General features: G+C 34.2%; 1 protein-coding gene and 1 long non-coding RNA gene across 2 annotated transcripts; one reads left to right on the top strand and one right to left on the bottom strand.

The window, feature by feature from the left end:
* Positions 1-1,701: 1,701 nt before the first annotated feature.
* LOC129308661 (adagio protein 1) lies at positions 1,702-9,164 on the bottom strand. Its single transcript, XM_054949945.1, has 2 exons — positions 8,602-9,164; positions 1,702-4,016 (listed from the first exon to the last, which is right to left on the bottom strand). Exons 1-2 carry the CDS (start codon positions 8,823-8,825, stop codon positions 2,408-2,410), a joined length of 1,833 nt encoding a protein of 610 aa, XP_054805920.1. The 5' UTR covers positions 8,826-9,164; the 3' UTR covers positions 1,702-2,407.
* Positions 9,165-13,216: 4,052 nt separating this feature from the next.
* On the top strand, positions 13,217-14,835 carry LOC129308096 (uncharacterized). The gene is made up of 3 exons (XR_008592537.1): positions 13,217-13,379; positions 14,047-14,112; positions 14,662-14,835. It is a non-coding gene; the product is annotated as an uncharacterized LOC129308096 (long non-coding RNA).
* Positions 14,836-17,141: the final 2,306 nt, after the last annotated feature.

Below are 17,141 nucleotides of genomic sequence, written 5' to 3'. Positions count from 1 at the left end.
TTCTTAAACGCCTGAGAAGATGTTTAGATAAATTTATTTTACTAGTCATCACAATAAATTCATCGTCAAAAATATAAATTCAAATGTGTCTTGTTTAGTCCTAATTCCAGCATTAAATCTTGGTGTTTATAAACATGTGAGATGCTTTGTAAATTTTAAGAGGGGATATATAATGGACTCGGCTTCTCTCCTTTAAGAGAAGCCTCCTCTGTCTCTCCTTTGAGGCAGAGGCTTAATCTTAATTTAGACGGTTCAGATTTAATTTTTTTCAATTTTAATTTATATTTTTAAAATAAAAGTAAAAAATTGTAAATTTTTTAATAAATATATTTATCAATCTAACAATCCATATTTAATATAGATGATTTAAAATTAATATTAAATTTTTTTAATAAATTTACTGTTCTGTTCAAAATATATTTATACTGTCCAAAATATATTTATAAAGTTAATTTAAATTTTTATATTAAATTTAAAATATCTATATTAAATATGAACTGTCAGATTGATTTGTATATTTATTAAAAAAATTTATAATTTTTATATATATATTTAATTTAAAAATAAAAATAAAAAATAAAAAAATTATTAAAAATAAATCACTCAAATTAAATTTAAATGGTTTAAATTTTTTTTTTTCCTCTCGAAAAAGAGGCAGAGGAAACTTATCTTAAAGGAGAGAAGATGGCTACATATATAATGGTTAAAAAGTGATTTACTTGCATCAAATAAAAATTGTTTAGAAGTGAAATAGAAAGGTGGGATCCACAGAGAAAAAAAGAAGAAAAAGTACCAGAAAAGTAAAGCATCCTTTCAAAAGCAACCTTTGAAAAGTACCGTCAAGCGAAATACTCCTTAGTTTTTTGCTCAAAAAAAAAAAAAAAAGAAATACTCCTTAGTAGGAGCCAATTAACTCGTTTATATAAATTTTAAAAAATAGTTAAATTAGTTAGTTGTCATTAATTTGTCAAAATTTCGCGACAGTTCTCCTCAAATAGCTCTCCCAATTCATGAGAAAAAATTAACAAGACAGATAAGTGAGATTGAAGTCTTGAGACAAATTCTCTAATAACCCACTTGGTGTACTAGAATTGATTCTAGAAAAGTAGGAAGGGAATCCAAAAAATGAGCTGTTTATGTTTGATATATTAGAACCCACTTCTATCAAATTAGAACCAAACAAAATAATAGGAATTCACACTCAACGAACAGTTTTTTTAGGGCGGGGGGGGGGGGGGGAGGGAGGGAACCGCTTCCTACCACTAATTGATTAAACATAGCTTTGAGCAATCCAGTTTCGTTAATTCGTTCCAATCCAATTCCATCCAGTGAATGCACAGCCTTTATTGATACATCCAAAACTCTAGACTCCATTATTCTCGACAAATCTAGCTTTTATATACAGCTAGAACATGAGTCTCATGCTTCATACATATCATAAATTATATTATTCACAATTTATAAATAGTATCAACTCTAAAAAATTTTATCATATATAGTTCGGTTTCACAAATTATGCAAATCCTACTAAAGCATACGATGTTAATCCTGCACAAATGAGGTCCAGGATTATTCAGACAAGCTGTATAATATAGATGTATGTATGTATGTATGTATACACACATAAATTGCACACCTCTAAACATACTGGGTAAATAAAAATAAATAAAACTTCTTTTCCGGCCTGAAGCTAATAGGACATAGAAGGACAGAAAATCAATTCAATCCACTCCAATGAAAGTCCAAATGGTTTGACAATTTGAGGACGAAAATAATAAAAAGAAAAAAAAACGCAGAGAAATTAGAGCTCCAGATTATTTATACACATGTTGAAACCATAACTTGAGGTTAACCTGCAACAAATCTCCCGAGCAGTCCAAATCTGAGCCATCCACCACCCAATTCGCAGCTGACACAAAGTGGAAACTTTGTTGCATACAATAATAATTACGTCACTATGAACATGCAATTTTTTTTTTTCTCCTTTTGTTTTCCCGGTTCACATTACAGGATTTAAACAGGAACAAGACACGTTAAATCAAGTCAGAAACTAGCCTAATATGCTCTACCTAATTGTTATCAGATACTAATAATCTATTCAGGAAGAATAATTCATTGTGCGAACTGCGTACTGAAGGGCAAAGTCTCACGCAACCTCAAAAAGCAAACACGGTCTCATGTCACTCGTTCAAAAGTTCTCTTGCCAGAACCGGTTCAACCTTACATGAAAAATGCATCGAGCACACAACTTAATACAAAAGTTCTGACCAGAGCATTGCTTGTCAAGTCATCAGTGACCAAACCAACCTTTAGCCGCCAACCGATGCTCAGTGATTTTACACCTTTGGAATAGACCCTCTTGGTATTCCCTTCATTACAGCTAGCAATTTGTTCATTCACTGAATCCCTAATTTACAGAACTTGCCAGAGAAAGCTCATGAAGCTCGCTTAGCATCCATTCCTCCCCCGTTTGACCACCCAGTACAATAGCTCTCGTTCCTCCAACAATACATGTGCTGTGTCCCCAAGCAAATCTAGGAGGGCGCCCCGGTACATTTAGGATTCTCCATGTAGGTTTCTCTTCGGTTGGGTCCAGGATGTAAAGCTGGGAGGCAGAGTGAAGACCCGCAACCGATCCGCCAAATATCAGGATTCTCCCACCAGGAAGACTAACTGCTACATGATCAAGTCTAGGAGGGGGAGCGATGCCCCCAGGATTCCCAGCACCGGGCATTCCACTCCCAGTTACACATCTCCAACATGGTTCCTCCTCACTTAGGTCCATGGTGAATACATCACTGGAACGAAACCGCAAGGGCCCACTCTTAGCAAGACCTCCAAACATTAGTATTTTCCTACCACCATAAACAGATAGTGTGTGCCCCAGACGAGAAGGTGGAGTCCATGCCACAGGTATCTCCCTCCAGACGGGTTTCTCCATAGACAGATCAAGGAGGAATGTGTCACTCAAAAGTACTCCCGAATCTGCACAGCCACCAGAAACTATCAACTTAGTACCATCAAGAGTACAGGAGCTGTGCCATGATCTTGGAAGCGGAGGTGCCAATCCAGATATTTCACGCCAAGTGGGAGGCTTTGCATCCAGGTCCAGCACAAACACGTCATTGAGCAAGCCCTGCCTTCCACAGCCTCCAAATACAACCAAATTAGAACCATTCACGCAGGAAATTGTGTGGCCCCAACGACCAGGAGGAGGAGAGCTCACCTGGACGTGCTGCCACTCTGGATTTTTTGAGTTCAGATCTAGCACAAAGGTGTCATTCATAGGCTGCATGTTAACCCCTTCACCACCAAATAAGACAACTCTATTTCCAACAGCACAAGCACTAAAATTACAGCGTGAGGGTTCAACAGCACCTCCAACAGTCAGCTTCCTCCATGCTGCGGCTTCAAGAGTGGTCAACTCCCTTGCTAGTCGAACCCACCCAAGTCTCTTTGCACCAGGTACAGTCTCTAAAACACGTGTAGTTTCACTGCCCCATGCATTTTGGCACACCATTCTCCAAAGGTTTTCATTTTTTGTCACTTCATATAATCGCATGCAGACAGAGCCAACAGAAGCAATATCTCTTGGAGTTAGGCGGGCAAGTATCTTGAGAGACAGTACCTCATCACTCAATTGCAGAATCCCACAGACTCCACGAGATACATTACGGTCCCCAACTGGAAGAGGACTCAATGTTGAAAGAGCAGTACGAAATTGATCAGATGATTTGGCAGAGTCCTTCATTGCAGGACCCAGAACAGGACCAAGATCAATATTTGCCTCTGTGAAGAACTGGATTCCAATGACATGTGTTATAGTCTCATCATCTCCATATATAGGTGTCAGCCGCAATCTGTTCATCAGTGGAGATCCATCTTTCCTAAAGTTCAGTAACTCACCTTGGAACTCAATCCCCTCCTCAAGACATCTCCTAATTTCTGAAACTACAGCAGAGTCCACTAATGGATGCCTTCTTTTAGCAAATGGCCCCCGACACTGCAAGAATCGACTGCAAAACATTTGGAAATTATTAAAAAATAAAGCAACATTCAATTAGCAGCATCCAGGAAGAGACTCAAGTGAGCAAATGATGCTAGAGGGCAATTATGTATTGATTAGCTCGTCCTATAGAAATCCCCATCCTTTATTTTCTTTCATTTATTTCCCGTGGAAGTATTCAAGTCAGAATACCCTTTTTACTTCAAAGAACATAAGAACTTAAAAACCAACACGCAAAGACAATAAAGTAATTCTGTACACATGACCTGTCACTGTCAGTTCACTAAAGCATCTTAACCCTAATGAGCTTCATACAAGAAAATTATATTATTTTGGAAATCCTAACCCATCGCTGTAGGCCAATGAAAACAAGCATAAGCCACTCTCACAGTTACTGTAAAGAGATTATATCCATTTCTTTTAACTTCCAAGCACAAAGCTTGCTCCTTAATCATGAAGCATGAGACAAAATAACTCCAAATAGGTTGATCCCTACAACCCCCCCCCCCCAAAAAAAAATTATAGACATGCACACCATAAAAAAAATAAAAATTTGAAGGCCATTATTCTATATGCTTCATGCATTAGCTATAGAAACAACTAGATATGCAAGTCATGCTCAAGTTTATACTAAGTCTACACAATCAATAAAGTTACTGATTGGTAATTAAAAATGATACTGGCATTGTATCCAACTAAAGACTCAATCTACTTGCAAAAATTAAAATATGTTCATGCTAAAGGCCAAGGAAGAGCATCACAACATAAAATCAAACAGCTCTTGCAGTAAGGAATAAAAAGCAAAACTAATTTCCCATCATGGCTGTCAAAATTGAATCAATTCAAATTTAAAAAATAATTAATTTTCTTAACCAAGTGAGTGACTTACAAATAAAAACCAAATTACAAACTACTAAAGAATATAAGGACAACATAAAAAATCAGTAAAACTATAGGAAGCAAACTATAAATGCGTCTACTGATGTGACAAAAGATTATTTGCTACATGTGCAACCCGCTTGCCACATGACTACATCAGCTGTTAGTGATAGTGCATTGATGACACTAATGTCAGAACTCAAAAAAAAAAAAAAAAAGCCCGTGAAGATTCAGTAGCAAGCTTACAACGTGCAGAGACCTACCTATATAGAAACTCTATAACGCTATAGGCACCAACGCATTAATAAAACCTAAATAACTAATGAAATATACATACTCATGAAAGGCATAATAAAAATGCATCAAAAAAGGTAATGCATTTTGACAGAGAAACAGGATATTAGGTAATAGCATATCCAATTATCCATTAACATCCCGTTTCAAGTAATAAACAACAGAGAGCTTGACAAAAAAAGCACAAGTGCTGACCCACAGAATCCAAACAAGTCCTTGCAGAGAACGTCCACAATAGTTGCTTCCCCAAAACAATCAAAAATAAAATTAAAAAGAAACAAACCAGTGTATCAGCAAGCAGTTTCAATATCTCAAAACAAGCACATTTACTAACAATTCAGAGCGGCAAAAGGAACAAAGAAGATTGTGTTACTTGTTAGTGGTTCATTCATGCTATTGATCACTCGTATGTACCCACAGGAAAGCATTTTGCATTCATTAAGAAGCAAGAATATAGAATATGCCAAAAGTTGACAAATCTAACCAGAGAAAGAACTCATTCATATTCATAATTAAAAATAATATCAATTATTATCAACATGAATAATAAAAAGATTCCAGGCCGGAAAAATAATTAATAATAATAAAAGAAAAGCTTCATTAAAAAATGAAATCAAAAAACAATTTTAAACTATCAAGTCATCAAAATCAATAATGCCCTGGGTTTCATCTCATGACAAATCTTAGGACTAGAATGACTTCTTTCTTTTTTGATCGATAAGGTATTGCAAAAGGGATATGCAGAAAACACATCTGCCATGAAAACAGGACCCTGCAGACTCTAGTAAAAGGAAAAATGCTGATGAATTAGACACTCATTCAAAAGCACTTGCGAATAATAAAAATTTGATCTCACACAAATATATTTACCAAGCGTCACTGTCATGAAAAAATAATAAAAACAAGATGCTGAACAAATATAGCACTAGACATGAAATTTAAGACTGAAATCCCTTTCAAAAGGGCAGTGTGCGAATATAGCATCAATTGTGGCATGGCCCAAAGTTAAATCATATGCATGCTAGATCAATAAGGACAATCGCAGGAATCATGCTATGTGAAAATTAAGCATGATGTGATTAAGAGATGGGAGGCAAACCCACTGATCATGAGAAATTCTCAAACAAATTTCTCCACAACTGCCTGGCACCATCACAGTGCAGAAAGATGATTGGCAGATTCAAAACAGTCCTAATAAATGAAATAAAAACTTGGAGGCAAGGTTTATGTGGTCAAGACACCTGCAGCAATTCACTTCTACTAATTATTAATTCTATTAATTCAAGCTTAACCGTAGAGGAGGCTTTAGCCTGACATAAAAAATCTTCATGGGAATTATGAATACAAGGATTATAAGTTTAAAGTGCAAAACAATCGTGCAAGTGCAATGAAGAAAACTAGAAAAGTTACATAGAGTCAAAAATACCAAGAATAGAAATCAAACCAGAAACTTCTTTAGTATTGGGGTTCCTTAGAAAAGGAAAATTCCAATAATTGAGAGTCACAAGGTTGGGACTAACAAAGATAACACTTTGCAGCAGAGTACCAAGAAACAGAAAGCATTTAGCAAGGTAGAAAGAAAATACAAGAGGGGAAAGAACCAAAGACAGGACTCCTCAATCCACAAATCACCTAACTAACGGGTGTGGAATCATAGCCCACACTTGAAGAGAACAAAGAGATCCAATGGAACACCAGATAAATGAATTTCCTGAGACTTCCTTTAGCAGCATTAATGTCAATCTTGGCATCCTAAATATTATGATGACCTATATCCTAATCACTTTATCCCACAGGGAATGCGATTTCAAATGAAAGTCCCACAACTGTTAGCCAGAAGTGAATTTTCTTCCATAGAAAATTACTAACCCAAGGCCAACATGCCTTGGCTTACAAAACATTTCAAAACTTATCAATTATCCCCTTTGTGACCAGAAGAAGCCTCTCATTAAAGCAAAACATAGATGGGAATAATTTACAGACAGACCTGCACAAGGGCAACATGCCACACGCCCACACCCCTGAAAGGAAAATAAGCTTCCTCCCAGTTATCAAGTATTATCGAAATGTTTGGCTGAACATGATCCCAGGAAAGTGGTGGTTCAAGGAACACCACCCAAAGGCACCTTAAAACACACCCCAGCCCACTCTAAAATCTCATAATCAGCCAGCTTAGCTACAGCAACAGTACTCAACATTTAAACTTGACAAGCAATTCTTAGCGAAGTTCATGAGCAGTATGAGCAAACCAGTAGTAGTTCATGATGTATATAGGATCTTACATGTGCTCTAACAGTCTCTTTCATCACCAAAAGGGTTATGGCAAAGCATGGTCCAATTTTCTTGACACTAATACGGTAATACCCTAACCACATCTGGACCAAAACGGATATGGCAATGCATAGTCAAATTTTCCTGACGCTAAATGCCTCTACCGCATCTGGCAAATACCACTACCTTCAGATGTTGCCCGCTTCACTCATATGAGAATAAAATAACGGGACTTGCTCAATATATAGACTCAACTTGAATACCAAAAGCAGACTGGATTATAGAATTGACCAAATATATAATCTCTCTGCCATGTCTTCTTAATTAGCACCCCAAACCTAAAAGTCAAAACCCTAAACAATACTTTCTTTCATTCTATAATTCCAACATAGGGTAACAATAGCCATAACCAGTCTCATAGTAAAACGTCATGTCATGTTTATTCTATCATAAAACCTTGAATGCCCACTTTACAATTTATCATGAACAAGTTATTTGTTACTTTTTACTAGTACACAGAATATCACAACAGGATTAAATTGAACCAATATGAATTATCAAAATAGTTAATAAAGCATTTCCGACCGTTCATAAATATGTTCTCATTTTTTAATATGCCGGAAATAAGTTAATATATTCTCATTTCTTGAAAGAGCCAGACAAGTGAGGAAGCTATCATATGCACCATGTTAATAAATGGTCCTGCCCATATAGCTTTGAAATCAGCCCTATTTAAACCAAAAAATTACGCCCTTAAAGGAGCAGAACGCTTGTAGCAACATCGCCCTGACAAGGAGAGGACCAGAATATGCCATCAAGTTCTTCAATTATTAACCCTATGAAGGGGAAAACAATAGAATTGTCAACGTTCTCAGACACTTAAGACAAGAGCAAGGGTTTTGAGCCGGAACCTTGTAGTTGGGCAGGCCTAAACCAAATACCTAATATAACCAAAACCAACTCGCAAATATGATGTGATATTTCATATCCACACATCTAACAAAAAACAAGTAACAATTCAAATACAATAATAGAAACCAAACGCCAATCAACTCCAGCGAAATGTGTCTCCAGAACTCATTTCCCATGAACAACAACCAAAGCAAGAGGAAAAGCAAATGAGTAAAATTAGTACGAGCTCAAAAACTGACCAGTTACGACCAAGCACTTCCTCTGCTCGATACCCAGTAACCATCTCGAACACGGTATTGACATAAATAATAGGGTGGTCAGGCTCTAGCGCATCAGTGACGACGAACCCACAGGGAGTCGTTTGGAGCAAGTTTTCCACCGGGAAGGGGAGTGGGCCACCATCGTTGAGCATGAAGGTCTCGTCCTCGTCGCCGCTTAGATCCGAATTGCTGTCCCACTCCATGTGGCTCGAAGAAGCAGAAGAAAATAAGTTCAACCCATGGATGGAAAAAAAAAAAAAAAAAAAGATGAAGCAAGGACGGGGGGAGAGAGAGAGGGAGGGAGGGAGAGAGAGAAAGGTGTTAGAGAAAAGGTTCAGAGGTATAAAACGAGTGGCGTGCAAAGTTTGGAAATTTAGCTGAGAATGAGATTTTCGGGAGAGAGAGAAGGGACTATTTGTGATTTACAAGTGTGCAATCGCACACCCAATACGAACCAACTGTGGTTTCTTGTAAAAATCTGGAGATCGGACGATCGGGTTCGGTTGCTTGTGTAGGATTTGGTGTCTTCCGCTTACCATTCTCCCAATGATTTCTATTGACGATTTATTTGAGATATATGTTGGACCCAACAAAAATTAGGGGATATTTTGATTTTGATTTTGATTTAAAAATAAAAGCACATATATGTGTGTGTGTGTATCATATAGACACGTATGTACATGCACATATGTAACATCACTATCATCAGTATGAAACATGAATGGGAGCATCAGTATGTTGAGCTATGTTATCAAAAAAATTTAACCTATGTAATATATATACACACACACACATATATTAAAGTGAAATAAAAATAAACTGTTATTATTTGATGTGATTTTAGAAATAAAACTACATATATCTTTGTCTTAAATATAATATACAGTAATAATTTACTTTTCTGAAATATAATACTTATTTTGTTATTTTTAAATCTTGATATAATGTAAGAAAAATATTAACGATACCAAAAAAAATTGGATAGAATGGAACCAAATAAAAATAGTAAACTTAAGGAGTAAATTTGCTAGTTAATTGAGTTTGCATTTAGTTTAAATTTATAAATAAGTTGATATAATTTTATAAGCTAGAAAAGTAAAAATAATAAACTTAAAAAATTAACTCAAGAATTTGACAATAATATATAAAACTAAATAAATGTCAAAAAATGAAACTAAATTTTAAAAAAAAAACTTTAAAGGAATATATTCATCTCAAAAGTATTCAAAACGAAATCAAATTTACAACATTAAAAGGAACCAAATCAAATTAAGGGCCCTTTTTATTTTATTTTTTTGCTGGCGAAAAGTTAATTTGTGAAAAATTTGTTTAATAAAAATTAATTTAATAAAATTTAATTAATGTAATAAAATTTATATTTAGATATATTTTTTAACAATCAATTTGGTAAAATAAAAGTTATTTAAATAATATATACTCTTAGATGTATAATTACTGAAAAAGGATATGAGTTTTCCTATAAGTAACTTTTTTTATGCATTTCTTGATGCATTAAAAAATTGATTTACAAATAATTTATGAATAACATACTTTTCCAAAATTTTTATAAGTATATTGATTTCATAATTTACATAAACTAAATCATGAACCGTGATTTAAGAGACAGAAAGTGTACATTTTAGTTAAAAAAAATATCTAAAGACCCGTAAATTCATAATTATATTTTAAACAAATACATTTTAAAAAGAAATGGTTTTACCTAAAAAAAATATAAAAAGAAAATAAAATAAGATTACTATGCAATTTAAACTTTAAACTATATATTCAAAGGTGATCTAAACCATAAACTTTTAAAAAATATATTTTAAATTCTAAATAATTAAAATTAAGATAATTTTACTCTCGCTGTTAAATTTAAATAAATTTTTATAGGCTTAATTTGTGATTTTCACCAAGTGAGAGTAGGGGGGAGAGAAAGAGTAAAATTTGGTAAAAATTTGTACAGTAGATCTCAATTTTTTAAAAACTCATAAATGTTTGTTGAAATTTAACAGTGAAAGCAAAGTAATCTCAAATTAATTATTTAGGATTCAAAATATATCATTTTAAAAGTTTAAGATTCAAATCACCCTTAGACCTATAATTTAAAATTTAAATTATATATTAACGTTAAAAAAATACTATTTTGCAAGGGAGAAAGAAGCATGGAGGAAGATGAAAAATCACAAATATAAGAATGCAAGGGAAGGGATGGCAAGGTGAAATACAAAATTATGTACATGTTTTAACACCCTCAATTATTACCCAACACTCAAATGTAAAATATGAGTTTCAAAAGCTACCTACCGTCACATCCTCAAACGCCAAATTCAACATCATTTCAAATGCACTTTCAAAATGCACATTCATTTTCCAATTTTTTTTCAAATAGCTTTTAACTCTTTAAAAGTGCTAAATGTTAAGCGAAGGATATCCAAATGGTGACTAACATAAATCAATCAAAACTTACAATTCACTTCTTGTGCCTTCATGGCTTGTATTTGGCCAAAAAAGATTTTATAAATTTTAGTAATAAATCATTACTTCTTCTCACTGTATATATAATATCTAAATTGAACATTAATTTAGTGTATTTTGCTAAAAAAAATTAAAGAAAATATAACTTCTAGTCTCGAAACTTCCTTTCAATTATCAATTTATTAAACTTTAGTTATAAATAATTTTTTATTGCGTACATGTGTCTTTTTATTAGAGACAATCATATTTAAGATATGGCAAGAAACTAAATGCAATTATAAATAATTTAATCTACATCTTTTTGGGGTCATGAAAATATAAGTGCTAAGTTTTATTTGGACAAATAGCTATTTGTAAACCATTGTTGTAAACTAAATTAATAATTAATTTTTTATAAGTTTAAAGTTATACACTTTTTCGATTTTGTTCTCATTTTCTATTCTTAAGAATTATTTGTAAAGGGTTACTGGACAATTTGTCCTTTAAAATTTAAACTATAGATTATGAGCGTCCAAGACTCTAAAATTGTTTTTAGTAAAATATTTCTTTTTAACTTTTAAAAATGATGTTATTTTATTCCTACTATTAATAAAAGTTAATTTTGACCACCAGTTAATTAAAAAATAACCTCAAAATTATAGAAAAAGATCCAAAAATTATCTCAATCTTTATCTGTAATTTTTGGTTCCTTTCTGTGATTTTTAAAGTCTTTCTTTATCATATTTTAATCAACTAATAATTAAAATTAACTTTAGATAAAGGCGACATTGCACATTTTCAAAAGTTTAAGGACAACTACACCAAAAATAAGTTTAAGGTTCTGGATGCTCTTAAACATGTAGTTCAAAGGCCAAATTGTCATTTAACCTTTTTTTAAATCAAGATAAAAGAAAATTTTATTTCATTATATTAATTTAAAATAGTTTTAATGTAAAGTCTCAACTTTCATCCTAGGCTTTACTTACACATCTATACCTTAACTTACAACACAATACAACATCAAAGATAATATTAGAAATACAGCTCATAAACTATTTTTTAAAATGTAAGATCTTGACTTTGTAGAAAATATGTTAAATAAAAAAGGCTAATGAAAGTGTAGACTCCATTCCCACTACTCAAACAATCAACAATTATCTTTCTCAAAAATAGGCCATGCACTGCTACGACATATGACACAAAGCAAAATGCCCTAGTTCTATGTCATATGTTGTGGCTTACACACCATGTGTTGCGGCACATGTATCAGATTCTACTGTCATGGAAAATTTTTTATACGAATTTTTACTGCCGCCATTTTCATATCCAACATTTGATTGGAATAATTCAGGTATCTACACAAAGCTCACAACATAATTTATCTAATAAGATAAGTTTAGACATGATCCAAAGATCCAATTCTAAATTAGACATTTAGGTGTAAAAAATCACTTTTTCAATTCGAAATTTGGCACTCTAAGTGTTCAATTCTTATTTTTTGCATCATTAGACCACTTTGGGTCTTGAACTAAATCCAAAGGACTAAGTATACTTAATTAACACAATATATTATGTATATCACATCAAATACATATTTTAGCCTCTTCATGGCACATTACACACTTGTAATCTTATGTGAGTATCACATGCGTTCACATACGCACATCCATACTCATTACACTTTCATGCCTTTGACTTTCACATATGAGGCTAAATCTCACCATAAAATCGGGAATTATAAATATATTGGACTCATACTGTAACATCCTAATTTTTATATAATAAAGAAATTGTGGAATTTAGGTTTTGAGGAAAAAAATGATAATAATAGGAATTTATATTATTTGAGATTATTTAGAAATAATATTATGGTTAGGTATTTAATTATGAATTTAAAAATTTAAATTTAAAACCACATAAGCAATATTTAGTTAAGATATAATACATAAATAATTTTTTTATGTGTGTGTTAAAAAAAAAGAAGAGAAGGTAGAAGAAAAAAAAAAAAGGGGTGGAAGGTTGTTATTTCTAAGTCCCACATTGGTTAGATGAGGGAAGAGAAGAGGTGCCTTCATGTATAAAAAGGAGGGGGTGTGTGCATTAGGAAGCATGAGAGGCTAAGATGCAATTTAGAGAAAATTGCAACTTATGGCCCAAAGGTTTGAATAATTAAATTCAGACTTATAGTTTTTTTTAATATAATTTTGGGACTCACAATCCCATTTTTATATTATTTTTCTCTCTTCCTCTCACGTTGCTCGGCGTTTTCTGCAAGGGGGGATTATTTTCTTTTTCTTCAGGTATGTTCTAACTTTCCTGTTTAGATTAGCATTTAAAAATTTATTTAATTACAAAATTAATTTTATAGTTATTTTCTAAATAATATTAGCTTTCTAGTGATATGATTATTTTGTAGGATAGAGTAAATATTTTTGATTAGGATTTTTCTATAGGATAGTTAATCTGATGATATGATGGATTAAAAATATAGGTTAAAACTCTTAGAGATATAATAAATATTATAGAATATTTTCTTGAGGTTGAAACTCATGTTTAAGAATTTTTGAGTTAAAATCTAGATCTATATGGTTGAATTTATATGGAATCTGAGATGTAGGGATGAACCTCTGATTATTAAATATTTATTTAAGTATGAATAGGTATTTTTGAGGTTATAGAAAGGTGATTTGAGGCTTCAGGATAATTTTAAAATTTTTAATTTATTTTTGGACGAATTTTTAGAATATAGAAGGATGAAATTGTGATACTAGAAGTGATTTGAGGATAAAAAAAAAATAGTTTATTAGGGTACGAGAATTTTAGAAAAGAATTTGGGAAGTTAAATGAGGCATAAATCTTAAATTAGTGTTAATATGGATTATAGATCTAAGACTTTCTAACTATTTAAATTAGAGTTATTTATTTTAATGTAAAATTAATATATAGTATTGTGAAATAATTATGTAGATTATATTGACAAAGATAGTGGTGAAAAAGGAGTTGTGAAGGGGAACTTGTTATTCAAGACACAAGGTAACCATTATTAATGTGTTGTGATGAGTGTGTTTGTGAATGGTTATGTGTTGTTTTATTGTTTGGAAAAATTATGAATTATTGAAAATAAATACCGTTATATACTTGTTTGAAATTATTGCCAAGTGGGTCAAAAATTTATTTTTATTTATCATGATGAGATATTATTGTTCGGATATATTTCTGTTTGGATATTTGAATGATGCATGACTTGTCAGGGTATTTTAATGTATGGTGTTAATGAGAATTTCTGTTCGGTTAATTATTACCACGTGGTAAGCCCTCATTGGACCCAATGAGTGGCGTGTCGCTTGGTCCAACTCACCTTTGGCCGGGTGATTTGGCGTCCGAGCATGGCGAAAGGAGGATATAAGGTGCAGTCATGCAAATTAAATACTTGTTCGGTTTGTTTGAAAATATTGTTCGGTTAAATGTTTTGTGTGCCCACTTAGCAATCGCATGATTAGTTACATCGCATGCATCATTACATATTAATTTTTGGTTACTGGGACTTTTAAGTCTCATTCCCCGTGGTTAATATTTTTACAGGAGCGAGTCCGGCCGAGAAAGCACCAGAGGTGTAACTATGGTGTATGAAACACCATCTTTTACGTTGCCTCTTATTTTGGATTATACAATGTATCTTGTGCCAACTTAGGACATATCTTCTTTGTGAAGCATGTAAACTCTAATCCTTTTTATTAAAAGTATTTATTTGACCAAGAGGATTATGTTTGTCTCTCTTGATTCATGACCTAATTTAAATATCATGCCATGAGGATCCTGTCTGTCCCTCATGGTTCTAATTGCTTTTTTGAGATATTTTAAGACCTGTGGTATATTGTCTTGGATGTATCGTGGTAAGAAAATTTTCTACTATGATAATGGTTTTAATAATTTGCGAAAAATCGGTCTGTAAATTTGAGGGTGTTACATATTGGTATCAGAGCATTATGTTTCGAGCCTCTATTTTAGTAACACTTATTTAAATTTTTGTTTGAAACTATTATTTGTGTGAATTTAATATGTATTTATTATGTGTGGTGCATTGCATATAGTCGGTTGGCAATATACATTGTTATGGTGCTTCTCATTGTATGGCCATTATATAGCTAGGCTAATTTTATTATTTATATCTTGTATCCTTTAGGAGGGGAGAGAAAATGCCTGTTACTCGTGGTAACTCAGGATTCCAACATGAGCACCTACCACCGCCACTGCCAAATGAGGAGCCTGACTTGGCGAAATTGAGAATGCTTGTAAAAACATTAACAGACAAGGTTCAAGGATACGAACAAGAGTTGACAGAGCTAAAGAGGCAAAAGGTAACTGAAAATGGGGATAGGGCTCATGTTGAGAGTCATGTGGGGAAGGCAGTTCCTCACATCCTGCCACTCCGAGAGATCATGAGTCTAGAAGGGAGAAAATTAGGCAGGAGGAACAGAGAGCCCCACCGACCATTACTGATATGTGTGGGAAACTGTTAGGAAGTTTAACCCTCCTACGTTTGATGGTAACCTTAAACCATCCGTGGTAGAGGAATGGGTGAAGAGACTCAAGTCCATCTTTCGAGTAGTCACATGCACCAGCAATCAGAAAGTACAAGTAGCATTAGTGCTCCTAGTGAAAGGAGCAAGAGATTGGTGGGAGACAGCAGGGCCCAGGGATGATTCTACACTCACCTGGGAGGAATTCAAGGAAAAATTATTCAGGCATTACTTTCCATCAGAGTTAAGGTCTGAGAAGGAAGCGGAGTTCCATGCCTTTAAGCAAGGGAACCTCGATGAGGACACATTCATTGCTAAGTTTCAGGAGTTATCTAGATACTCCACGTACCTGCAGTATAGGGATGATTCTGAATGGAAGGCCAGCGCTTATTGGAGAAGGCTAGACCAGAATTGAGGGAGCAATTGGCTCATCTAGATATCCGAGATTATGATGAAATGTGCATAAAATTACAAGTAGTAGCTCGCAGTAAGAAGGAGGTCGAGAGAGAGAAGAGGGGTTATTCATATAGTAGACCCCCAACCTACCCTCGACCCACCGGAGGCATTATGAAGAAAAACCATCAGGGTTCGAGTAGCTCATAGAACCAAGGAAGGCAGAAGGGTCCATTTCAAAGGGGCCAAGGACAGAGGAGCTATCATAGTAGTTATCACGGGTCACAGAGGAGCCCAACAATATCTACCCCTACCCCGAGTACAGCGAGCTCTCACAGTGCACTAAATGCGGGCGTCGTCATTTCGGACATGCTGGGTCTGTTACATTTGTGGGAAACCCGGTCACATTGCAAAGTTTTGTGGGACAACCAGGGCTCAAATATGAAGAACCCTTCCCAACATCCTACTGTCTCTGGCCGTGTGTTTGCTCTTACTCAGGACACCATGAACTCCCCAAATGCCATTAGAGGTAACATCAAAATCCTTCATCATGATATTGTTGCACTATTTGATTCGGGTGCTACACACTCTTTTATTTCTGAAACTTGTGTAAAGAACCTTGATTTGCCTGTGTGTATTTTACCTTTTGATATGAATGTGTCTACTCCTGCGGGAGAATCTGTGAGGACTGCTAAGGCATGCCTTAACCTAGTAGTCGAGTTTAAAAATAGGAAAACAACTATGGACTTAATTATCCTACCACTGAGAGGTATGGATGTAATTGTGGGAATGAATTGGATGGCTGCAAATGGTGCTATCCTAGATTGTAGAGAGAGGAGTGTGTCTTTATCTTCTTTGTCAGTGACCCCAGTCGAGACTCAAAATCATGTTTTCTTGTCGGCGGTGCAAGTTGATAGATGTATGAAGAAGGGTTGCCAGGCCTACATGGTTTTCTTCTCTATCCAAGCTGAGATTGATGAAGGCGTGAAGAATATCCCAATTGTCAAAGAATTTGCGGATGTATTTCCAGACGAAGTCTCCGGTTTACCCCCAAAGCGCGAGGTAGAGTTCTCAATTGAATTGGTACCCGGTACAGGGCCAATTTCTAAGGCTCCTTATCGGATGTCCCCTTCAGAGTTAGCGGAACTG

The sequence above is a fragment of the Prosopis cineraria genome, unplaced genomic scaffold (genome assembly GCF_029017545.1).
Source record: "Prosopis cineraria cultivar Desert tree isolate PC_DT_omini unplaced genomic scaffold, ASM2901754v1 PC4, whole genome shotgun sequence".
NCBI classification, from domain to species: domain Eukaryota; kingdom Viridiplantae; phylum Streptophyta; class Magnoliopsida; order Fabales; family Fabaceae; genus Prosopis; species Prosopis cineraria.
The sequence above is the reverse complement of the archived record's forward strand: the minus strand, read 5'-3'. Positions and strand labels throughout refer to the sequence as shown.

Bases quoted from the DNA above. Each gene is read 5' to 3' on its own strand.
- LOC129308661 (XM_054949945.1), bottom strand. From the start codon at position 8,825: ATGGAGTGGGACAGCAATTCGGATCTAAGCGGCGACGAGGACGAGACC. The intron at 4,017-8,601 runs GTCAGTTTTTGA...AATGTTTTGCAG, and splicing joins GAAGTGCTTGGTCGTAACTG to TCGATTCTTGCAGTGTCGGG.